The following is a 24,346-nucleotide window of genomic DNA, read 5'->3' on the forward strand; positions in this document are numbered from 1 at the left end:
GGAAGCGGAAGCGGAAGCAGCGCGAAACCTGGTGCGTCGACGCACGGGGCCCGGCGATCAACACCTACCTTCACGGCCGCTGGACCGCAGCAGCTCCGGGGCCGGGCCGGGCTGCAGCGATGGCCTCCACGGCCGTGGAGAGCTTCGTGACCAAGCAGTTAGACCTGCTGGAGCTCGAGAGAGACGCGGAGGTCGAGGAGCGCAGGTACGGACGCCAGTCTGTTCTCTCGGGGTCGGTCCGGCCTTGCCCCGCTCAGACTCGGGTGGAGCCTCCGGGGGGTGGGGGAGGGGGTGGTTGGAGGCGGGTGGCGTCGGCCTGACGGGCTTCAGGAGGGATTTGCTCTCCTGACCCCTCGAGTCGGGACCGCGACTCGGCCGCCTTCAGAGATGAAAACCTCATCAGCTCCCGGGGGCAGCCCGTTCGGGTTTTGGACCCTAAGGAATCCCTTTCTTTTCTCGACCTGAAGTCCCCCCTTCCCTGAACTTGCACGCCTGGGGCCTGCCTCCGCCCCCCAGTTGGACCCCCAGCATGTTCTCAGCCCTCTTCCTCGTTGGTCCACTCTGTGAATGTTTGCACCGATCCTGTGCCAGGCCGGAGTAAGACACAGTGATGGATACGGTCACCTGCAGCCCGGGTTTGAACAGGAGAGAGAGAGAAGCGTGAACAGTTCCCTTCCAGCGAGCGTGGCAAATGCTCACGCCGCGCGTGCAGGAATAGTGGGTGGGCACAGGCAGGAAGAACAGCTGACCCGGGGAGGAGGGCTCAGTGAAGGATGGCTTCAGGGAGGAGGCGGTGCCTGAGCACAGCTGGCAGGGAACCGGGAGTTAAGGTGGATGTTGGGGGCCCAGTATTGCCGGCGAGATGTGGGGAGGAAGGACGTCCCTGCCTGTGGGGGTGGGGGTGGGGGCAGGAGACAGCCGGCTCGTTTCTGAACAGGAACATTCATTTGGCTGAAGCACGGGGAGCTAACACTGATTGAGGACTGTAAAAGCACTTCACCTCCATTAATTCCTTTAAGCCTCATGCCATCTCTACGAAGCGTGTTACCGGTGTTCTCATTTTATGTCTAAGGAGGCTGAGACAGAGAGGTTAGGTAACTCGCCCGGGGTAACACAGAGTCAGAACCTGAGGTCAGGCAGCCTGGTTTCCAGAGTTTGCACTCAACCATCGTGCCGCATACATCGATAGGGTTTGTTGGAGAGGTTTTGATCCTGAAAGTTAAGAGCTTTTGCAGCCATACCGACCTAAGTAGGATCCCAGCTCCTTCTGTTATATGACTGCGTGACTTTGCAGGTTCCGGCTCTGAGCCTTCGTTCCCTCATCTGAAAAAACAGGGATCACTGCCACCTCATAGATTTGCTGTGAGAGTGAAATGATCTACTAAAGGTCAAGTGCTCAGCACGGTCCCCAGTGCAGAGCAAGCACGCATGACAAGATAAACGGGCACCGGGTTGAGACAGAGCTTGTGTCATATTTTTGTGCAGAGGGTGCCCTCCATGCAGCGAAGCAAGTGAAGAGTGGGTTGGGGTGGATAGATTTGCTTTTTCAGAGCATCGCTCGGATGCTGCTGCTTCGACTGGAGGAGGGGACCCCAGAGGTAAGGCAGTTAGGAAGTTCTGTTTAGTCCAGACTGTCAGTGATGTGGGCTTGAATCAGGGCTCTGGAGAGGAGGGTGAGAGGCAGAGGTGGATTCAGGGTAAAAATGGGAAGGGCCTGAGAGGACTTAGTGACACAGGTGAAGCAGCACGGGGGGAGTGGAGAAGGTGAAGCTGACCGCAGGTTCTGTCTCGGGCGACCGGGAGAAGGGCTGTGGTGTGACGTGCACTCAGGGAGGTGGGAGCAGGGCTGAGAGCGGGAGCCCCAGGATTTCGCTGTGTCATGTGCAGTGCCTGTGCCCCTTATTTGTTTTTCTCTCCTTTTTTACATTTCTCCTGCCTGGGTGGAAGTTAAAATTGGTAAAGTACTTATACGGATGTCTCCTACTGGGTCTCTTCCAGGTCCTGGCAGGAAAACATTTCCCTGAAAGAGCTCCAGAGCCGAGGTGTCTGTTTGCTGAAGCTACAGGTGTCCAGCCAGCGGACCGGGCTGAACGGACGGCTGCTGGTCACCTTCGAGCCCCGGAGATCTGTGTCGGCAGGAGTGCTTCCCAGTAACAGCTTTACTTCCGGTCTGTGCGTTCCTGATGTTGGCACATACTGAATATTGCCGGCTTCACACTGTGACTTTTACTCTTGTAAAGATCTGCTTCCACATGACTGGTTGACATGGGTTGACACGAGCAGGGCTAAGGGGTCGCCGTCAGGATTAAATGAGCAGAATTGAGTGTCCATGCAGGTGGCTTGTAAACTCTAAGAATGCAATGGTGACAATGTATATTCAGTTAATAAGCGAATGACCTAAGAGATTGATGACTAGTTGATACATAGGAAGTCAGAGAAAGTGGCATTTATGTGGAAAAGTAGCCAGTTGGAAGTTTGATGGGTTGCTGCAGCTATTGATCAAATTCAGGCCGAGCTGTTATTTTTCATCTTCTGAGGAGCAGTTGGAAGGCTCCGTAGCTTCGAGGTGTACATTCTGAATCGTGGGATCCATGGCACGCCCTGCGACGAGAACCGGGCCTCTGCCCCAGGAGCATTGTTACCACCTGATGTGTCTTTAAAATTTGGGGAACGAGGCAGAGGAAAGATTTAAGATGCAGCTGAAACTCATTGGTCTAGAATAAAAGCACCATGGGCGGAAAACCTGCCTGGCTGACGCTCGGACTCACTTGTAGACAACGGAATAAGTGGGGTGCAGATTTGTGGGTGGCCCTGGCTTTCTCTCAGAGTGGATTCTGTTTTGGTCAGAACTGTCTGTTCAAGTGACAGGAAACCCAAGCCAAAGTGGCTTGGGTACGGATTGTATTGGTTGTGCTAACGGCACCGTTGGCTTCCAGGCTCGAGGGCTGTCACCCAGCTCAAGTGCCACCTGGGAGCAGTTCCGGCTCCTCCAGCCTCTCAGGGTTCTGGCCCAGCTAGAGTGAGGGCCTCTGTCCCAGGAACCCAAGCAAAAGACACTGCGCCTCAGGGTCTCTGATTATCTGAGTAAGTGACGTGCCCATCCCTAAACAGTTACCGTGGCCAGGTGGCGTGTGGAGCACTGATTGGCTCAGGTGTGGGTCATGTGCTCCATCCTTGGCATCAGGGGAAGCCCCTCAGAGTGACCTGGCAGATGGGTGAGTCCCTGAACAGTTATCACAGGAAGCGGGGAGGTCCGTGTGGAGAGAGCAGCGGGCAGCCACGGCCCCTCCTTCATCCATGTGCCGCTTCCGCCTGGAATGTTCTCTCCAGGTGTGCTCATGGCCCCTTTCCCCCCTTCATCCAGGGCCCCTCTGCTCACCTGTTGCCCCTCGGACAGGCCCGTACCGCACACTCTTTCTAAGGTGGCGCCCTCGTCTTTCTGTGTCCCCTCCCTGTGTCCCCATCTTTCCTGGAGCCCTTGGCACTGACCCCTGAGAGATTGCTGTATTTCTCTGTCCCTCCCTAACGGGAAGGCAGGGACTGTGCTTTACTCCTAATCAGACCAGCGCCCACAACAGTGGCTGGCACAGAGTAAGCACTTTAAATATCTTATTGACTAGCGCGTTTGTTTTAAACAGTTCATTGATCTCAGGTCAATTTTCACGTATGATTTAGATGTTATTTATTTACTTATTTATTTTTTTTACCACTACTGATTGCATTTTTAAAGGTTACATGCGATAATTGAAACATGCTGGAATTTACTATATAAAACAATTCACATTTAACTTTGGCGTTTCCGTAACCGAGTCTTTGTTTCTGCAGGTGATATAGTGGGTCTGTATGATGAAGGCGGTCAGCTGGCCACAGGAATCCTGACCCAGATCACCCAGAAATCGGTCACGGTGGCCTTGGACGAATCCCATGGTTTCCAGCTGAGCTTGGACCAGGAGAATTCTTACCGGCTGTTAAAACTTGCCAATGACGTCACTTACAAGCGACTGAAAAAGTGAGTGTGTGTCACTGGAAGTCACACGTAGCGTTTCCCTCAGCTCACTCAGCCTGCCCGCAGTCCCGGGCACAGCTGGCAGATGTGTTCAGCCTGGGCCTGTCACGTGCCCGTCTCTGAGACGCTGGGCTGCAGGTGGCAGCCTGGGCCGGGCCTCCGGCGCTGGATTTATTGCTGGTTTTTACCAAGCACCTAATTTTCGTTTTCTCCCTGGGCAGAGCTCTAATCACCCTAAAGAAGTATCATTCTGGGCCCGCGTTTCCCCTCATCGAGGTCCTCTTTGGCGACTCCACTCCTAGTCCCACCAGCGAACTACGTAAGAACGTTTGCTTTTTCTTTTCTGATTGAAATCACTACAAGAAGTATAGGGAACAGTGTGACCTTGGGCCATTTTGGCAAGAGTTTGAGGTTGTACAATTCGAAGAAATCCACCTCAATTTTCTTTTTATAAACTTCTTGGAATGACTTACATGAACAAGGCTCTCTTTCTTATACTCAATATCAAAGAAGCAGCTCCTTCCACTGATTTTCTTTATGGTATTTTTTCTGTGATGTATACAGATTTATTGGAGATGTAGGGGGATTTCTTCCAGCTCAGTGCTCCGTATATACAGGCTAGCTGGTCATACGGTATACGGTATGCTTCATATCTTGTTTTTTTTTTTTTTGGTTTGAAAGGTCTCACTTGATTATTTTCTCATCATCCTTCAAATTGAAGACAGCTCATTTCTGGGAGTGATGTGTGTTAATCGTAAAAAATTTGGAAATAAAAAACAAATAAAGGAAAAAATCTGTCAGAAACCTGCCACTTAGTTCCCCTCACTAGTATTTGTGAGTATTCTAGGCTTTTCCACATCCACATAGGACAGTGTGTCTGTTGTACATCCAGAGAGATGCGTGCATGCACCTACACACACACACACACAAACACGCACACTCACGTGCACTCTCACATACACTCACACTCACACACACACACCCCTACACACTTTCACACCCATATACACCTACATACACATGCACACACTTTCACACAAACGTGTACACTCTCACACACACACACACACACACACACTCACACACGCCGCTCCTTTCACTGCGTCAGCCTGTGGACTTTCTCATACCCTTCCGGGTTCTTGCAGAAACTTAGTTTCCAGAGGAGCGTGTCATCTCAAGCAGCTGCTCACAGAGGCCTTATGAAGCTCCTGGATCCCGGCCCCTGCTGGCCTTTCCAGCCAGGCTTCAGCCAGTTCTCACGGGCTGTCCCACAACCACTCTGCGTCGCCCCTGAGCCGATACGCTCGGTGCCGTGTCGGCTTCAGACATGGGGCCTTTGTAGCACTTTTTCAAGTTCTAAAAGCACTCACATTTCGATGATAATTTATTTCCCAGATGTGTGGTAAGAGGCTGCTCTGCTGGAAGCTGAATGAGAAACTTGGAAGGAACCGACATGCCTTGATTTTGGCTGATAATCTGGGGAAAAAGGGACGTGGTGGGGAGTGGTGGGGTGTGTCCAGGCTCTCGGGTCAGATGGCGCGACTGTGTTCCACGTTCTTCTCAGTCTCCGAGCCCCGACCGGCAGTGTGTGCCCGCGAGCGCAGCATGCTGCCCTACTGAGCGTCCCCGTGCAGCAGGCACCATGGAGTGGCCGCTTCTGTGGGGACAGCTGGGCACAGTGCCACCTGCTCTCGGGGCACGGAGCATCCGACGCAGATAATTAGTCTCAGTCGTGAAAGATTCAGAGTGGAAAGCCCATCCTGGAATGTGCTAGCACTTTTTTTTTTAAAGATTTTATTGGGGAAGGGGAACAGCCAAGTTGTTGCTCTTCAATCTTAATTGTAGAGGGCGCAGCTAACTCAGCTCCAAGTCCAGTTGCCATCCGGCCATCTGTTGGCAGCTCATGGCCGCTCAGCTCAGGGTGCCGTGTTTAATCTTAGTTGCGGGTGGGCATAGCCCACAATCCCATGCGGGAGTCGAACCGGAAACTTAGTTGCTAAGAGCGCATGCTCTAACCACTGAGCAATCTGGCCACCCGTCGGCAGCTTAGGGCAGCTCAGCTTGGGCACAGCTCACTGGCCCATGTGGGAATCACACCAGTGACCCTGTTGCTCAGAGCTCGTGCTCTTAACCAACTTCACCACTCGCCCGGCCCTATACTAGTACTTTTTTATCATTTATTTTTGTCATTCTGTGGGCACTTAAAAAAGGAACAATATGGTAGAAACAGACGTATTCCAGAAAACATTTGCTTCAGAGAAATCGGTTATTCTGGGGCCTGAGTTGGCAAACTGTTTCAGTAAAGGGACAAATTGTAAATATTTTAGGCTTTGCAGGCTGGTGTGGCAGCACACAGCCAGAGACCATCTGTAAAAGAGCGACGTGCCTGCGTCCCAGGAATGGGGCAGCGGCTGGGGGTGGCCTGTGGCCCGTAGCCTGCCAATTCTGTTCTATAGAATTCTTTTGAAGACAAAGCCGGTTGATTTGTGTTGATTGGGGGACTCCCGGGGAGGCCCAGCTCCCTCCTGTGCAGACCCCTCCGTCCCCCATGCGAGGAGCTGGACCTCATGCCTCACACTTGCTTCTCCCGCAGGGCCACCGGTTTTCTACAATGACTCCCTGGACGCCTCCCAGAAGGAAGCGGTTTTGTTTGCGCTGTCCCAGAAGGAACTCGCCATCATCCACGGGCCTCCGGGCACTGGGAAAACCACCACCGTGATTGAAATCATCCTTCAAGCTGTGACACAGGGCTGCAAGGTGGGCAGGGACGCTGCGTCCCCCATCAGCACCGGTCAGCTCCCATCAGCTTGGCTCGCTGGCGCTCAGCGGGCTGCAGCCTGGGCTCTGCTGGGACTGACATTTGCCGACTGAGCACTGGCGGGCACTTTTTGATTTCTGACAGCCGCGTGGGATGTGGGAACGTGCTCAGGAACATGGGGCGGGGCTACTGAGAAAGGCCCCCTGAGGCCTGATGCCTTGGACCAGGCGGTAGGCGGGGATTCATCGGCTCAGCACGTGCGCTGTGCTTGTGCGTTCAGGCCCAGGCTGGGGACATGATGTGGCCGGGCCCTTTGGAGCCTGCGGCTGGTTGAGGGAGACAGATGTGTCCTGTTAGTCAGTTACGGTTATGGTTGATTGATAACGGCCCACACGTGCAGCACGCAGATTACTGATTTTCTGAGATGGATGGAATATTGTGGAATATTGTTCGCTTGTGTTTTCAGTGGTCGAGGACGGATCTTTTATCCTCGTCTGTATCAACACGAGTCATTGTGGATTCTGGGCATGTGGGAAGCTTTTTAAAACAATCTTTCTGGTTTATAAATTTTAGGTAAAATTCTTTCTGGTTTATAAATGTTGGTTAATGATAAGAATTGGAATAATAATGATCATCATCTGAAGGTTGCCCTTTAGTGGATGCTTTTTACAAACCAGGCACCCTTTCCAGTGCTTTCCATACACGCCCTCATCTCATCCTCACAGAATCCCTGGGTGCCGGGACTGTTAGTGACCCCAGTTCACAGAGGAGGCTGAGAAGCACGGTGACGTGCCGCAGTCACCCCCCACTGAGTGGCAGAGCCGGATTTGAACTGGGGCAGACGCCCCACAGCCTCTGCTCTGAGAGCGGCAGGGTGATCTGTCACTCGGTTATGAAACCGTGTCCCTGGGTTTTCTACAAGTAAATGTCTTGGCACGGACGTTTGAAAACTTGATAAAAAGATGACTGTTGGCAGGAAGCTGACACAGGATGTTTCCCCTTGGCTTCAGGTGTGCCTATGGCCACCTCCACGGGGGTGGAGGCGGTGCCAGGACCTCAAGGCTTGGCCTTGGCACCTGTTCTTGACGTTGGCACTTCTGGGGGCTCCCCTGTCTTCCTCTGCCAGCTGCCACCTGCTTCCAATGGAACCGCAGGATGGCGCCCGTTCAGAGATTGTCCCTGTTCCACGCTGTCAGATGATGAAACAACTTGGTTGGTGTCCCAGCCGGATGATTGCCGGGCACTTGGCGTCCCTTTCCCTTCCAGTTGTAGGTCACTTAGCATTTCTGGTGCTTTGGAGGCCAGGAGGTTCTGAAGACCTAAGTCCTAGCTGTCCAGATACTGTGTCAGGTGTGTCCTATGGGCTGCTCACTCGGCCCTATGGCGGTGGGTTTGTACCTTAGCACCACCAGCTGTACACACCCTACCCTCTCTTTACCTGCAAGGCTTCCTGTTTGTTTTAGTGTAAATGGAGGTAGTCATTAAAGAAGTCACCAAACCCGAATGCCTCCCCAGGTCCTATGCTGCGCGCCCTCTAACGTCGCCGTGGACAACCTGGTGGAGCGTCTGGCACGGTGGAAGCGAAGGATCCTGCGTCTCGGGCACCCCGCCCGGATCCTGGGGTCCATCCAGCAGCACTCCCTGGACGCGGTCCTGGCGCGCAGCGACAACGCCCAGGTCATTGCAGACATCAGGAAGGACATCGACCAGGCCTTCGTACGTGTCCCCCCTGCTCTGCTTTCTGTGTGGTTTTCTGACCGGCTGTCTTTCCGGGGAGTGTGTCGTTCCTGCCCATAGTCCTCGTGCTTGTCTCTGGTCTCCATCGGTTCATTTAATAATTTCAGACGTTGGGACCGCCCGTTTCTGATCGAGACGTGTGCTCAGTATTTAATAGGGACTCGGCTGTCTTCCAGGTAGTTTCATGGTCAGGTGAGGAATTGTCTTAAAGAGAACACTGCCCTACGTGCCCCTTAGAGCTGCCTGTGTTGTGTGGGTAATATTGGTAAGCAAAAAAAACCACCTGAAAATAAAAATTCTGAAACTACTCATCCTCCCCCGTTTTTGCTCCATTTTACATTATCCCAGTGAAAGAGAGCTAGGCAGGCGACAGGTCAGTCTGAGATGGCATTTTCTCTGGCAGTCAGTACTTTCGTGCTCTTTGGTTCTCCAGTGTCCATGTGAGTCCAAGTTTCCTTAAACACCCTGCCCTGTGCGCATCCCATCAGCCGGCCTCACGGCCTCACGCTGGCATTCCTCAGTGTCCTGGCCTCAGAGGGCCAGTGCTGTGGTCAGCCTTCCCCGTGGGCCTGTGGAATAGCGGGATCACACTTCAGATGCCGTCGTGGGAACAGCCGGTGGGAACGGGGTAAACGTGTGTCACTGCAGGTCACAGGCGTGGGGGTACGTGATGCCACAGCTCCATCCCAGGCGTGGATGGCTTCATTCTCTTGTTCCCGTTTAAATCAGTGCTTTTCAGGGTTGTCTTCTCATAAGTTAGGCACAGTAACCCCTCCTGTCACGTGGGCCTGACCCCCATCCTCGAAAGCAGAAATCTCAAGGAAGGGGAAGGGGTTGCATGTCTTTTTACATATTCAAGTAAGTTGGGGTTTAGGGAAGCATTTTATGGGCTGAAGGACACTTTTTTAATCTCTAGACAACTGTGGTGTCACAAGTGACGCTCAGCCTGTCCGGCTGAGCTGCTGAAGCCTCGATCCTGAGCCGGCCACTGCCTTACCTCCCCCCGGAGCCTGTCCAGCGTCTGCCGCGCAGGCAGGGCCCAAACCCCGGGCTCCCCGAGTTCACATTTAAAACACTGGCTGCTTGGAGGACCCAGACTTTTCCTCTCTGACTCGCCCTGTGCGGGTGACAGTGATGCGAAGGCCAGGCAGGATGTCAGGTGCTCAGTCACCTGTGAGTACCTGCTGCTCCTTCAAGAAAGATTTTTACTTTTTAGCGCCTTTTAAGGAACTTCGTGAAGTAGACCAGCTTATTATAAATAAAAGCACTTGGTGAAATAAAAAGAGCTAAGTGAGTGCAAAGCTGGGTCAAAATAACTATATTTTCTTTGCCTTCCTTTACAGGTGAAAACCAAAAAGACCCAGGATAAGAGAGAGAAAAGTAACTTTCGAAATGAGATCAAGCTGTTAAGGAAAGAGCTGAAGGAGAGGGAAGAAGCAGCGACGCTGGAGAGCCTCAGAGCGGCGGATGTGGTCCTGGCCACGAACACAGGTGAGGGGGCGTCCCCATCCGTCCCGCCTGGGCTCTCGGCTATCCCCCGTCTTCAGTTTCCTGGAAGCATTTGTGTAAAACGGTCCTCACCGTTGGGCAGAATTCACCAGGGAAGGCTCCGGGACTTGGAGTTTTTTTTTGTTTTTGTTTTTTTTAGCTGAGCCATCCTGCCACCTGTTGGCAGCTCAACGGCAGCTCAGCTCGGGCCGGGAATCAAACCGCTGTTGCTCAGAGCTCACGCTCTTGAGCAAGCTCTTAACCAGCTGAGCCACTCGGCTGGCCCTCTTGGAGTTTTCTTTGTAAGGAGGTTTTTAACTCAATCCCTTTAATTCAAATTCAATCCCTTTAATTGGTATGGTGATAGTCAGGTTACCTCTTGAGCAAACTTGTATCTTTGAAGGAATTGATCCGTTTAATCTGAGTTGTTGAGTTTATAGGCATAAAGTTGTTCATAATACTCTCTTACCATTTTAAAGCAGAGGGACAGGCTCCGGCTGGTTTGGAGCCACGGGGTGGGGGGGGGCAGGTCTCCCCGCATTTGACCTCTGTCACTGCCCTGCTCTGTGCTCCAGGACGGAGGAGCTGCTGTGGTGGCCTCGTGTTGTCAGATGTACAGGTTTTGCCCCTGAGTGAACAGTCAGCAGTTATTGTTCTGTGTGTCTAAGGAAACACCTTGGAGGAGAATTAATTAAATCCTACGTTCAGAAAATGATACAGGAACAGTATTTAGAAATAAGACAGCCTTCTAAGGCTTGGGGTCGGAGCCCCAAGGGGATGATGGATTTTGGTGATTTGGGCATCGGGGTGGCCCGTAGCTGGAGACACAGCGTCGCACTTAAACACACAGGTGGGCAGGAACCATGAGTCTTTATTCCAAGATGCGAGTGTATTCCAGCCTCAGTGCTGGCTTGCTGGTGGGATTGCAGCTGTTAGGACACAGCCAGTGCCTTCCGTGGAGACTTAGGGCTCCGATTTTGACCAGGTGCTTCTTCCGACGGCCCCCTGAAGTTGTTGCCTGAAGGGCATTTCGATGTGGCGGTCATCGACGAGTGTTCCCAGGCCCTGGAAGCCAGCTGCTGGATTCCGCTGCTGAGGGCCAGGAGGTGCATCCTGGCTGGAGACCACAAACAGCTGCCTCCCACCACGGTCTCGCACAAGTAAGACCCCGCTGCTCGAGCGCCTTCCTTTGCCCCGGTCGGTCCCTCGGGCCAGTCCAGAAGCCCCAGGCTCACCAGGCGGCCCCGGCTTTGCCGCCGCCTGCACATGTGTGATCGCAGCTCCCCGCCGCGTCACTGCCCTTACTCGCTTAGCCCTCTGATCTCACTTTCTGTGCTCCTTGAGGCCGGTGGTCGTATCGTATTTGTCTTCATAGTCTTAGAACCTGGTACCATGCTTGGTCGGTCCTCGTTGGAGGGAATGTCCCCGGGTGAGTCAGGCAGGGCGACGTGCGTATTCACTGGGCGGTGTCCCATGGGACAGCCACAGCCGCAGGTTGTGCCAGCTGACCTCCGGGGTGATTAGCTCCCAGCCCAGCACGCGTCCGCTGAGTCCTGATCTGTAGGCACATCCTTCACAGAGGACACAAGCGACTCAGCAGAGATAGTCCTGTGGCCTTAGGGACACAGTGTTTCCTAGTGTTATGACCGAGCACAGCAGCCACCGCCCGGCCCCTCGCCTCGCCTCGCCTCATGTTCCACCCCTGCCCTCATTCACTGCTCTGCCACCATGGCCTTTTCTGTCCTCACTGTCCCCTGGTCGGGACCACTCCTTCCCCAGTATGGGCTGGTCATGCCCTCCCTCCATTTAGTTCTCTGCTCAGGTGACCCCTCCGTATGGTCTCCTGTGACCGCCCTGTCACCGTCGGGTCCCTTGTGGTGGCTCCCTGGCAGTGGTGTCTGTTAATTGGTTCATCCGTTTACCTTCCCAAGTGGATTGCAAGTCACATGAGGCCTGGGGGACAGGGGCTGGCACAAGACGGCCATTTACAGGGTGGCTCTAAGGTCATGTCCAGGAAGGCACCCTAGAGAGTGAAAGCCCTGGAGAGTTCTGCGTCAGGGCCCTGCCTTCCCGTCATCGAAGACGCTTGCTCCTTAATTCTGCTGCCGTTTCAGACAGCTCTCTACCTCACCTTGGAACTCGAGCTGTTTCTGAGGGCCAGGAGCAGGGAGGCGCAAGGCAGTCTGTCAGCGGGGGCTTCACCCAGGGGACGCGGGGACCCCGGAGCTGGGGAGTGTGTAGGTCAGGGCACCGCAGACAAGGGCATCGAAGCTGGTGCTTGGAGTGAGGATTTGGAAGGGAGTGTGGGGTGGGCAAAGGGGGCAGTGGGGGAAGTGTGTTTTTTGTTTTTTTTTTTTAAAGATTTTTTTTTTATTGGGGAATTGGGGGGATGGGAACAGTGCTGGGGAGTTGGGGGAAGGGGAACAGACAAGTTGCTGTCGTTTTGTTCTTCAGTCTAGTTGTGGAGGATGTTGCTTCACTGGCCCAAGTTGGCACCATCATTGCGCTCTTCCTGGGCGAGGCAGATCAGTCACTGGCTTCTGGACCGCCGCTCACTGCGGCTGCTGGCCGCTCACGCTGGCTGCTGGCCACACACGGTAGCCCATGGCAACCCACTGCCACAGGGACTGCAGCCCACGCCGTCGCCGGCGACTCATGGCAGCCCAGCTCCAGGTTGAGCTGTTGTTCAGCATCTCAGCTGCAGAGGGCAGAGTCACTGGCCCTCATATGTGGGATCCGAACCGGGGCCCTCTGGCATCCCAAGCGAGTTCTTAACCATCACGCCACTCGGCCGGCCCGGGGGAAGTGTGTTTTGAAGGGTTGTCCTGGTGGGAGAAACGCTTCGGGGTGGGACCCTGCGTGGAAACTGCAGGAGAAGGGGCTCGGTGGGTGTTTATTCAGAGAATTATTCCAGGAGGAGGTCCCCAGGGGGTCCTGAAAAGAGGGCTGTAGCCTCCAGAAAGGAGAAAGTTTAGAACTGTGCCCTTGGCGAGTGGGGACCTTGTGGTATCCCTGGAGAAAGGAGGGTGGTTGGGGGGAGGTGTTGGGTGGCATCGTGCTGGGCGTTTCCAGGTTTGCAGTTGGGACTAGCAGTCACATCACTGCCTCCCTTCTTTGGCTTGCGTTGCTTTTAGCAGAGACTTTTATTTATAAAGGGAAACCACAGAGGTCTTACAAGTTTGCAGAGGGAGTGTCCCTGAGGTAGTTAGGTTCTTCCAGTGGATTTGGTGTTATCAGCTTGGGGACAAGGGTGTGCCCTAGTGGTTAGGAGGCGGCGGAGCCAGGCTGCCTGGCCCTGCAGCTCCCTGCTGGGCGGCCTTGGGCTGGTGACTTAGCCTCTCGGTAGAGTCTCACGCTGCTCATAGTAACATGCAATCCCGACTGTAACCTCACAAGGTCATTGCGAGGATTAAGTGAGTAAATACGCATCAAGTGCCTGGTACATGAAAAGCGCCCAGTAGGTGTCAGCTACTGGTATCCGCCATTAGCAGTGGACTCCTTCCAGCTGGAGTACACTGGTGTTTAAAAAGTTAATCTCTGTCAGTTTCCTACAGCTGCTGTAACAAACTACCACAAACTTAAACACACATTTATCACCTTCCAGTTCCGGAAGTCAGAAGCCCAGAGTCCATCTCGGGGGACAGCTGCGTGTGGGCAGGGCTGCGTGTCCTCTGCAGGCTCCGGGGAGAGCCCCCTCTGCCTTCTCCCGCTTCCTGAGGCGCTGGCTCCTCATTGGCGGCCTCTCCGCCATCAAGTATTCACTTCTCTGACTCTGACCCTGGCCTCCCTCGTAAGGACCCTTGTGAGGACATTGCCCCCCCCCGGACAGTCCAGGATCAGCTCCCCATCTCAGACCCTTAACTCATCCCATCTGCAAGGTCCCTTTGGTCACATACTCGCAGGTCCCAGGGTCAGGACATGGACAGTTTGGGCAGCCGTTGTCCAGCTGACCACTCCCTTAACCTTAGGTCAGAGCTGGGGGCGAGTCGGTCTGAGGTGATGGCCGCTCCCTCGCTGGCCCCTGGTCTCCGGCTGGACGTGGGACTCAGGCCCGCCTTCCCGGCTCCTCTCTCTCCTGGTGCAGGGCCGCGCGGGCCGGGCTGTCGCTCAGCCTGATGGAGCGCCTGGCCCAGGAGCATGGCGCTGGGCTGGTGCGGACGCTGACCGTGCAGTACCGGATGCACCACGCCATCATGCAGTGGGCCTCGGACGCCCTGTACCACGGGCAGCTCACGGCGCACCCTTCTGTGGCTGGCCACCTCCTGCAGTGAGTAACGTCTGCACCCCTGCCCGGCCTCCCCTCTTGGTCCTGCTGTCCTGACTGCAGGACCCGTCACTGAGTGGCCTGTAGAGATTTTAGAGCAAGAGTCATCTCGAGGACTAGTTTTCTGAGGGACCGTGGCTTTGCCCTGGAGAGCTGGATTCGGGGTGCTCCTGTCTGTGTTCTTCACGCTCATTGTGTTGCCTGTGGGTGGGACCCTGTTTTCCTGTGGGAAGGGCCAGTGCGGAGGGGGGAAGGGAAACACGAGGCCTCACGTGTCCGATGTCCACCCGGGTGCAGGGATCTCCCGGGAGTGGCTGCCACAGAGGACACGGGTGTTCCCCTGCTGCTCGTGGACACTGCCGGCTGCGGGCTGTTTGAACTGGAAGAGGAGGATGAGCAGTCTAAAGGGAACCCCGGTGAGTGTGCCTGGAGGGGTCTGCTTTTCTGTCTAAACAGGCCCCGAGATCCCCGGTAAACACACTTGTCCCTTTAAGTTGCCGGCTTCGAAGCGGAGCCGAGCGCACGGTGTGGGGAGGGGGCGGGCTCAGCCCCCAGGAGCTGGGGCAGGTCTCGGCCAGATGGTTTGAAGGCTGAGCTCTGTGGCGTTTGCAAGAAGCAGGCAGCACTGAGCGAGGGAACAGGTGGCCTGGGCAGCGAGCGTCCTGTGTCCTGGTTCTGGACAGAGTGGCCCTGCGCAGCCTGGCTTAGCCTCGGGGCGAGGTCCTTGTTCTGCTCCAGTCACAGGGCTGCCCCTCACGGAGGACGCACGGTCATGCTCAGACACAGTAGGTGTTTGTTGTTTGTGGAAGTTCAAGTTGGCTGGGTGTCCTGTCCTTCTGTTCGCTAAACCTGGCAACGCTCCGACTCAGGTTCCAAGCTCCAAGACGCAGCCTCAGGCGCAATGTAAGATCAGCTCGTTGTCAGAGTTGACACCTGTGCTGATGACAGGTGGCAGCTTAGTGTCCCTTGTCCTGGAGTCGCTCTGTTTCCCTCCAGGTGAAGTGCTCCTTGTCAGTCTGCACATCCAGGCTCTGCTGGCTGCTGGTGTACAAGCGAGTGACATTGCCGTCATCACGCCGTACAACCTGCAGGTGCGAGAGGGCCCCTTGTCTCCATGTGTATCAGAGGGACTCCACCACGCAGAGGGGCTGACAGAAAAAGAGCAGTGTATTGGTTCTTGTGACCATAACTGGATTCGGGACTCAAATGACATCAGACAAAGCCCTCGTCCACCTGTCCATCCACCCCATGCTGGCCTCTCTGCTTGGCTCCCTGTGTTGGCTTCGATCTCAGGCCAGCTTTCCCGGTGGCCCCAGCAGTGTCAGGCTGCCGTTGTCCTTAACACATGCAGTCCTGGGGAACGGCTGGCCGTTTTATGGCATTTCCCACAAGCATCTCAGCTTTGAATCTTACTGGTCTGTCCCCACCCCTGAGCCAGTCAGTCGCTGTGGCTGGGAGCTGGTGTCCTCGCCCACTTCAGGCCGGGCTGGCTTGGCTTCATGGAGCACAGTAATTCCGAGTGTCGGAGTGGGCGGTTTCTGGAAGGAAAATCCGGGGTGCCAGCTCTTCCTGGGGAAGGTGGGAGGTGCTGGGCCAGCAGAACCAACAGACGACTGCTCCCTTCTCTTCTGTTTTTCTCACATTTCCTCTCAGTGTCTATGTGCTTATGAAGCATAGCTGTCTCCTTTGGAGGGAAAAACACTGCTGCTTCAGTGTCGTGAGGGCTGCAGATCAGCTGCCACCCCTGCCTGCTCTGCAGGCATCGCACTTAGGGCTGTCATGAGCCAAAAGAAATGATGAGATGTGTGCTGGGCGTGGGGTCGTGTCTGGCACGGGGCGTTATTTATTTGCACGCTTGTGAGAGGGCGGCTGTGGGAACCGTTTCCTGTGAGGCTCCTGGGGGGCCTCCTGGGGTCGTGGGGGTCCTGCCACTTAAGGCCCCGTGCTGAGCTGCAGGGCATAGCGTCAGAGCCGCCGGGTCCTGCTGAAGCCACGGCCTTGCTTGGTGTTTCAGGTGGACTTGCTCAGAAAGAGCCTCTCTCACAGGCACCCCAAGCTGGAAATAAAGTCAGTCGATGGCTTCCAAGGTCGCGAGAAGGAGGCGGTGGTACTGTCCTTCGTCAGATCCAATAGGAAAGGTACGGAGTGCTCGCCAGAGTCTAGAGGTCAAATACTTATTTGGAGAGGAGGCTGGGTTTCTTGTAGGGGCCGTGCCCGCCGGTCACTGGGAGTGTGGCCATGGACGGAGCACAGACTCTGTCCTCCACCAGCTCACCAGTAAGCGAAAGGGACAGAGGACAGTGCTGCAGTGAGGGAGGTGTGTTGCGGGCTCTAACAGGAATGGACTCGGGGTCAGCGCATGTTGCAGGATGGGCCGGTGGCAGTGGGTGGGGAAGGGTGTCCCTGGCAGAGGGAGCAGAGCATGGAGGCTTAGAGGCATGTGTGTACGTCTGGGTGTGGGCTGGGAAGGCTGGAGCCCCTGCCGAGGACGCGGGGCCCCCTGAAGCCCACAGCTCATCTGTGGCCTCAGGGCGGAGTCAGCCTCAGCGCATGGTTTTTATGCCGCTGGGGCTTGTGGGTAGGCCGTTTGGTAGAAAATTGTGCCCAGGAAGAATTTTTAGTTAACGGGCTTTGTAAAGCGATTTCAGTAGAAGGTGGAAAACAGTGGGGATAAGCTATGGTGGGAAAAAGAATGTGCTGGAATGTGCCTGTGCTTTCCCTGTGGATCAGCTGCAGCCACATCCATGGCCCCCAGGCGGCCTCTAGGTCTGGGCTCGGAATGAGCAAGTCTGATAGCTACCGACATGCACTTCGGGTATGTGGAGCCGGGCTGATAGCGGCTCAGCCGGCAGGTGTCTGAGCAGCCACGGCCTCACGATGGGACCTTCGGGCAGGCAGCCAGTGGTGGGGCCTCGATGGTGCAGGAGGCTGGAGCGGTGCAGCTGGTCCTTAGGTGATGGTTGCTGATTAGGGCGGGAGCACGTGGCTTCCTGTTCCTTAGTCTCAGATCTGCTCTTGACTCACCACTGCCTGGTTTTTAGGTGAAGTTGGTTTCCTTGCCGAGGACCGGAGGATCAACGTCGCCGTCACCCGTGCTCGGCGCCATGTGGCGGTTGTCTGTGATTCTCACACTGTCAACAACCACGCCTTCTTAAAGACCCTGGTGGATTATTTCACAGAGCATGGGGAGGTGCGCACAGCCTTTGAGTATCTTGACGACATCGTCCCTGAAAACTATTCCCACGAGAGTTCCCAGAGTCGTGACCGAGCTGGTGCAAAACCTCGAGGCTCTTCCACAAGTGCCAGGAAACCTGGAAGCAGGAAGCAGGAGGGAGCCCGGGGGCCCAGAGCGGCTGCCAGGCTGGCCCAGAAGACGCCCCGCGGGGAGCCCCATGCTCAGCCCAGCCTCAACGGAGGCAGCCCAGCGGGAGCGGAGAGCAGAGACGGCACAGCCCACTTCCGGGCTGTCATAGCAGAGTTTGTGGCGAGTGAGCAGACGCGGCTGGAGTTTCCTGCTTCCCTGAACTCACATGACAGGATGCGCGTCCACCAGATTGCCGAGGAGCACGGGCTGAGGCATGACAGCGCCGGGGAAGGGAGAGAGCGGTACATCACTGTGAGCAAGAGGGAGCCGCCGGCCCCGCCAGCGCCACTGCCCCCGCCGGCCCCGCCAGTGCCACCGGCCCCGCCCCCTCCGTCCTGTCCCGAGTCCCCCGTCAGGGAGCCCTGCGGCCCGGACCAGCTGGACCTGAAGGCCCTGCACCTGGAGAGACTGCAGAGGGGGAGGGGCGCGCAGGAGCAGCGAGCCGAGGAGAGCCAGCAGGCCGCGGGCTCCGGGCTGCGGAAGGTGCCAGAAAAGAAAAAGAAAAAAGAAGCCAAAGGTGAGTCCGGTCAACTGACGGGAAGAGTGTTGGCGTTCCCTTAACTGGGATGTTTGCGCCACTCGGACCCCCTGCCGCCCTTGGGTCTTCAAGGACCTGCTGCTGGGGCCGCTCCCCTGATTCTGCGCCTTCCGTCTGATCGGCTGGGGCTGAGCCCCCTGAGGGCGGTGACTGGTCATGGTGACCGTCCAGTCCCCAGGGCCAGGCCGACGGGGGGTGAGTGTGCTTACAGTAGGGAGAAGCCTGGAGGAGCGCACAGGGACGGGATGGGTGTCCTCGGGGATGGGAGGGGCAGTCACCAACCTGCTGGGGCCTCCTGTGGCAACAGTGCCCTTTCTGACTCCGAGACCCAGGAGGGGCCGCGCTGGCCATCCCTGGGGAGGCCTGCGGGGCTGTGTGCTCTGTCCCCGTCCTGTGGCTTAGAGCTCGAAGACCTGGCGGTCACAGCCTGGGTTCTCTGGAGACACCTGGGTGACCTCTTGTTACGGCAGGACCACGAGGCCATTCACGCCCCTTTGTTCCTTTAGTCCCCATGAGCCAGGCAGCACAGGCGTAACTCGTGGGTTTTGAAATCAGCCTCCCAGTGCCTCAGGCTTCGGCCGAATTCATTCTGCAGCATTTAGTGAGCAGCTGCTGAATCCAGGCCTTGTGTGAGTGAGACAGACGTCTGCGGGAATCGGTGTTCTGGCAGAGGGAAGAGATGAAACTTTCTAAACCATGCTGAGAATGTGGCAAACGCCAGAAAGGGCGAGGCGCCAGGACAGTGACCGGAGGGCCTGGCCAGCCTTCCGGGAGAGGGCGTGTGGCATGGCCATTTCAGGAGTGTCCTGGGGAGACTGCCCCATTTCAGGGGTGCTGGCACCACTCAGTGTTTGAAGTATTTCTTCAAACAGCCACCTCAGAATCCATCTCACCAGTCAGACTGTACGTGACCTGCCCAGTTGGTCTCCAAGCTCTGTGCCGAGCTCTGTGCCGAGGTCCCCGCAGCCGAGAAGCAGAGGCCAGCATGAGCGGGTCCCTGGGGCACGGCTGGAGGTCCACACAGGGAAGGTCCCCGCCGCATGGAGCCCTGCCTGTCACGCGTGAGGGTTAGGGAGAGTGGTGGGTGCCGGGTCCTGTGGGAAGGCGGCCAGTCCTCGTGTTTACGAGGTTTCGTTTTGGATTAGGGCCTGAGCACTCTCTTCCCGGGTCCTCTGTCTCCCAAGGACACTTGCCACTGCCGAGGAAGTGGGTACCTGCCATCGTGAGCACTTCCCCAGGCCTTCTCCGAGCCCCCCGGGGCTGGTGTTGAGAGCATCAGCGCTCTGTCCCTGCCCTGACCCCAGGTGCCCCAGATCGGTGTGTGTGGGTGCCGTAGGGCTTACCCTTTATGCAGCCTGTCTGCGGGGCACGGGGCACGCCCCCATGTACAGGTGACCGTGGCAAAGGAGTGCCTGCCTAGAAGGTTTGAAATGGCTTCTGCCAACTGAGGCACATGCAGGCGAATGGGGCCCTCGGAGACCCTGGGCCACCGGTGTCACGGTTGTCCCCATGCTCTCCCCTTGAGGCTGATCATTTCGATCTGTGTGCCCGGCACTGAGCGTGCCCATTGTAGGGACTAAATCGGGGATGGGGGCTCACCTGCCTGGCAGCACCGGGTAATCGCACCAGCTTCCTGGGTCACGCCTCCCCATTAGTTCCTGTGCGTCTGTGTCACTGTACTTGTTAATGTCATTCCTACTTATGTATTTTACAGAATTACAACCATACATAATTTTGTATCTCATTCCCACTCATGAGCATTTTCCTGTAACTTTAAACGATTGCCACGCATCTGGGTGAAAACATCTGGGTGAAATCTTGCTGTGAACGTGCTTTAGTTCACCTGACCGTTGCCCTGGGGTGGCCCCGTAGTTTGTCTTGGGTTTTTGTTTTTATAGTTGATGTCTTAAGGAACACCCTCATAATTCAATGTTTTTCTGGATTAAAGGGGATGGACTGTTAGAGGCATGTCCGCACACTGCCAGACCCTGTAGGGCAGCGGTTCTCAACCTGTGGGTCGCGACCCCTTTGGGGGGGTTCCACAACATGAGGAACTGTATTAAGGGGTCGCGGCATTAGATAGGTTGAGAACCGCTGCTCTGGGGGGTCCTCGTGCTCACGCGTCCTGGCCGTGCCTGGTCATTAGCTCTGAGAAGGACGGACAAGCCCCGCTGAGCATGCATTTGCTCACTCGCCCTGTGAGCCCAGAAACAGGAAGCTGGGGGCAGGCCGGGCTCAGCTGGGACTTCTTGTCCCTCGTCTTTGCTCTCCCGATGTGAGTGCCACTTTCTCCCCTAGGACCTGCGGCCATAGATCTGCCCGCTGAGGAGGACCTGGACGCCCTGGTCTCGGCTGCCATTAAAGCCGATAACACCTGTGGCTTTTCCAAGTGCACAGCCAGCGTCGTGACTCTGGGCCAGCTCTGCCAGCACTGTGGCCACCGCTACTGCCTCAGCCACCACCTGCCTGAGGTACGCCTGCCCCTGCCAGCCCGGGCAGCTGGGAGGGACTGCGGGCCTCTGTTTCCAGGGCTTGGATCCTGGCCAAACAAACGGGCTCCAAACAGAAACGGTGGCTGTTCATAAGCTCTTAAAACAGACATTGACCTGTGGGGTTTTTGTTTGTTTGTTTGTTTGTTTGTTTGTTTGTTTTAACGTATCGGGGCACAAGTGAGTGAGGTGGCACGTTTGCTGAGTGACAGCCAAGGTGGTGGGAATTCTGAGCAGAGAGAATTTGTTCGGCGTCCTTGGGCTCTGTCATGGGTTAGCACAGGGCAGGTGGGAGGCCGGGCCTCTGGCGCAGCCTGAAAAGGGCCGGCTGCTGGATGGGAACCCACACTGCCCAGTGTGGGGACCCCCAGGGCTGGGGGCCAGAGCAGACTTCATCCCTGCCTTGGGGGGCAGTGGGCCCGGTGGGGGATTAGGTAAGACACCAGCATGTGACACCATGTACTGCGCTCCTGGGGGAACTTGGGGGCCAGGGGCTGCCCAGGTGTCTTTCTTACCTGCCCACAGCCCTTTACACGTGAGTTACCTGCATTGCAGCGCGCGCCCTCTCCATGCACAAGGCCAGGATGAGTGCTCTCGGCACACAGGAACGGGGGGGGGCACAGCCCGGTGACCTGGGATGGAAGCCCCTCAGAGTGGGCTTCCCACAGCAGGGAACACTCTGCCCGAGACCCAGCAGACGACCCGTGGGGGTGGGCTGGGCGTGCGCCCTGGCCCCGGGGAGAAGGCTTGGGGCACTCAGGCAGCTGGGGGTAGAGCGTGAGGCAGAATGGTAGGGGTGAAGGCTGAGAAGGCCCCGGGAGCCGCCTCGAGGAATTCAGACCTGGTTCTGAAGGCAGCGGGGGCGCTGGAGGGTCTCAGCCGGGCCGTGACGCCAGGAGACGTGGCCGCAGTGCAGAGAAGGCCAAGGATGAGGCCTGGACCAGGTGGAATGACCGCCGCCGGGACGTTGGCAAGAGACCTGGGGCCCACCCTGGGGGCGGGGAATGGAGAAGGTGGAGGGACGGATTTGGGGCCCTGAACGGGCTGTAGGTCAAGGTGAGAAGAGGAGGGAGGACCCAGAGTGGTCCTCGGGGTTCTGGTTTGGGCGGCCCAGGATGGCGGTGGGGCTCTCGGAGGTGGGGGGAGGGGAGGGTGTGGGGGAGCGCCCCGCCCCACCTCTGATGTGGCTTGCAGCCTCGGGGGTGACACGGCCTGCAGCAGCCATGTCAGTGTCCTGCTGGTGCCCCGTGCCAGGCCAGGCTTGTAGCCACTTGCTCACAGGGCGTCTCCTGGGTGACGGCTTTTCCCTCCTCGCACACCCACGCAGCCTCTCCATGTGCGCGCGTGCTGATAAGGTGTAAGTGCTTTGGAAAGATCTTTAGAGTGTTTAACAGCTGTCACACCGAAGGTTTGGGTGGCCAGGGTGTGTTCGTCGCACGGCTCTTGTTTGTCTGGTGCCATGTGGGGTGGCTTAGTGCCTGGGTGGGCCTGAGACAAGTGAGGGCAGTGGGCTCCATGCTGCTTGTGCCATCGGTCAGTGACGTTGCCAGCACAGCCTCCTGTGGGACGAGAAGTCCTGGCTGCGGGCGTGGCCGCCAGCCTCTCTGCTATCTGTTCTGGAATCTCACTGGGTCCAAACTGGGGTCCCACCTGGCAGTCCCCAAGGAACACCTTCCCTGTGCCGTGGAGAAGGAAGCCTGTGGGTTCGGTCTGCCCCTCTGCTTTCTAGAAGGAATCCATGAAGCGTGCGTGTTGAGCGATCGGTGTGTCAGCGCCTGGCGGGCACTTCGTGTCCCCTCCACCCCCTCCGTCCCCTTACCAGCAGAAGTGGTTACGCCAGAGGCTCACTGACACAGCTCAGGACAGACCCCCTCCCGCCCTGGCATCCGTCCATGGGTGCGCACCCTGGAGCACCTCCAACAGGCCTAGCATTTGGGTCAGATGAGATAAAATAGCTTTTATGCCTGGAGGAGATTATAATCCTGCTTTGGGAACATTGTGCTGTGTCAGCACCACCGCTGGTGGGCTGGTGCACGCGTGTGCGACGCATCGCCCCGTCAGGCTGTGGGGCCTGGGCTGAGGCGAGGGCGGGGTGTAGGGAAGGTTGGGGGTGCCCAGCCTCGCCAGGGTGTGGAGTCCCCCCCACCCATGGAGCCTGCAGGTGAAGGGTCCGTGCGCCGGAGGAGGAGGGAGCCCCTCGGAGCTGTGATGGGCAGGACTGCAGGGCCATGTCCCCACTCGGCCCAGCACTGACTGCTGTTCCCCCGCAGATCCATGGCTGCGGGGAGAGGGCGCGCGCCCATGCCCGGCAGAGAATCAGCCGGGAAGGAGTCCTGTATGCCGGCAGCGGGACCAAGGACCGGTCCCTGGACCCAGCCAAGAGGGCCCAGCTCCAGAGGAGGCTGGGGAAGAAACTGGACGAGCTGACCAGCCGGAGGAAGAGCAAACGGGAGAAGGAGACGTGACCCGGCTCCTCGCACGCGGCCTCCGGGGCTTGTCTGAAACGCGGGGGAGGGGGGCAGGGCTGTCCCCCGGGTGCTTCCTGTCCCTTGTAGCGCTCACAGTGACAGTGTGCAACCAAACCCACGCTGTGTCCGCCAGGCCGCACGTGGCGAGGGGCCTGTGGGAGGAAGGGTGGCCTCTCCGGCCCCGGCCGTGAGCTTTTCTAAGGTGACAGATGGTGGAGGAGAGCCCCAGGCCCAGTCAGTGCCTGTTGCCCTTTCTCAGGGCGAGGGGTGAGGTGGCCCCGGAATGCCGCGTCCCCACCCTCACTCCTGCCCTGGACCCGTCCCCCGTCCCTGATTTCCCTCCCAGTCAAACCGAATCCTGGGGTGCTGCCACGAGGGACAGGAAGGCTGTCCCCTTGGACATGTGCCTGGGCACCCCCCGCCCCCGGTCTGGCGCTGGCCAGCTTTCAGCCCTTCAGGATTACGGGGGCACTTGAAAACCCCCCTAATGTGCCCGGAGGGTGATGAGAATGCTGGGCATTTCTCCGCGGGTCCCCACGTGGCTGCCTCGCCCTTTGTTGGAGCTGTGACTTCACGGAGGCCATTTCCGTCTGTCTCCTATTCCCTGGTGGCTGCAGTGGCCCACCCTGACCCCCTACAGGGGAGTAGAGTGGCCCTGGCCTGTCCTGCTCCCCTGAAGTCTGGAGGTCATGCTTGGGTGTGATTCACGAAGCCTCCCTGGCCCTTGGGAGCCCCTCCTGGGTGCCGTGGGTGGGAACAGGGTGAACTGGCTGCTCCTGGGGTCAGACTTGGAGAGCGCTGTCCCAGACGCAGGCACAGGCCGTGCCCCTTCCTAGGTGTCCCCGTGTCCTCTGCCGGCTGTTTATTTAGGAGACTTTCAGATGGATGCCTTCCCTGAGCCTCACCGTTTTATTTGTTTCAAAGGGATGTAAGTTATTTAAAATTAAAAGTGAATGCACGCTCCGCACAGTTATGTCTGACGTAAGCGTCCTTTCCCGGCTTTGCTCTCTTTCCTGAGGTGGTTGAACACGCAGGATGAGTGATGTTTGCTCTAAATACTCAGGCGACCAGAGGCGCTGGTGGTGCTCAGAGCCAGACGGGCCGCTGCCGGGGGGTTCTTGTCCAGTTAACAGATGACGAGCCGGAGAAGACGCTTCCTGTTTAGCCTGACTTCTCCACCGCTTGGAATGAACGGTTATGGGAAGGTTCAGAGTTGTAAGCTGAGGAGAGGAAC

The 24,346-nt window shown here is 57.0% G+C and overlaps 1 protein-coding gene across 3 annotated transcripts; it reads left to right on the top strand.

Moving 5' to 3' along the window:
• The first annotated feature begins 48 nt into the window (after positions 1-48).
• Positions 49-24,081, top strand: IGHMBP2 (immunoglobulin mu DNA binding protein 2). 3 transcript variants are annotated; one of them, XM_019654725.1, is made up of 15 exons: positions 49-205; positions 1,999-2,168; positions 3,826-4,009; positions 4,228-4,325; positions 6,600-6,763; positions 8,280-8,480; positions 9,845-9,992; positions 10,975-11,149; positions 14,074-14,256; positions 14,551-14,669; positions 15,250-15,344; positions 16,268-16,391; positions 17,295-18,134; positions 20,454-20,626; positions 22,915-24,081. In XM_019654725.1, exons 1-15 carry the CDS (start codon positions 120-122, stop codon positions 23,107-23,109), a joined length of 2,955 nt encoding a protein of 984 aa, XP_019510270.1. In that variant the 5' UTR covers positions 49-119; the 3' UTR covers positions 23,110-24,081. The 3 variants fall into 3 exon arrangements, with proteins under 3 accessions (XP_019510270.1, XP_019510272.1, XP_019510271.1); XM_019654727.1 differs by lacking the exon at positions 22,915-24,081 and adding an exon at positions 20,826-21,763; XM_019654726.1 differs by lacking the exon at positions 49-205 and adding an exon at positions 221-597.
• The last annotated feature ends 265 nt before the right edge of the window (positions 24,082-24,346 follow it).

Source organism: Hipposideros armiger, unplaced genomic scaffold, assembly GCF_001890085.2.
Source record: "Hipposideros armiger isolate ML-2016 unplaced genomic scaffold, ASM189008v1 scaffold_228, whole genome shotgun sequence".
NCBI lineage: Eukaryota > Metazoa > Chordata > Mammalia > Chiroptera > Hipposideridae > Hipposideros > Hipposideros armiger.

What these genes read in the sequence shown, in the direction of transcription:
- IGHMBP2 (XM_019654725.1), top strand. Translation starts at nt 120, where the DNA reads ATGGCCTCCACGGCCGTGGAGAGCTTCGTGACCAAGCAGTTAGACCTG. An exon ending in GGTCCTGGCCACGAACACAG is followed by an intron (nt 9,993 to 10,974) that starts GTGAGGGGGCGT and finishes GATTTTGACCAG; the next exon opens with GTGCTTCTTCCGACGGCCCC. An exon ending in AAAGAAAAAAGAAGCCAAAG is followed by an intron (nt 18,135 to 20,453) that starts GTGAGTCCGGTC and finishes TTTCTCCCCTAG; the next exon opens with GACCTGCGGCCATAGATCTG.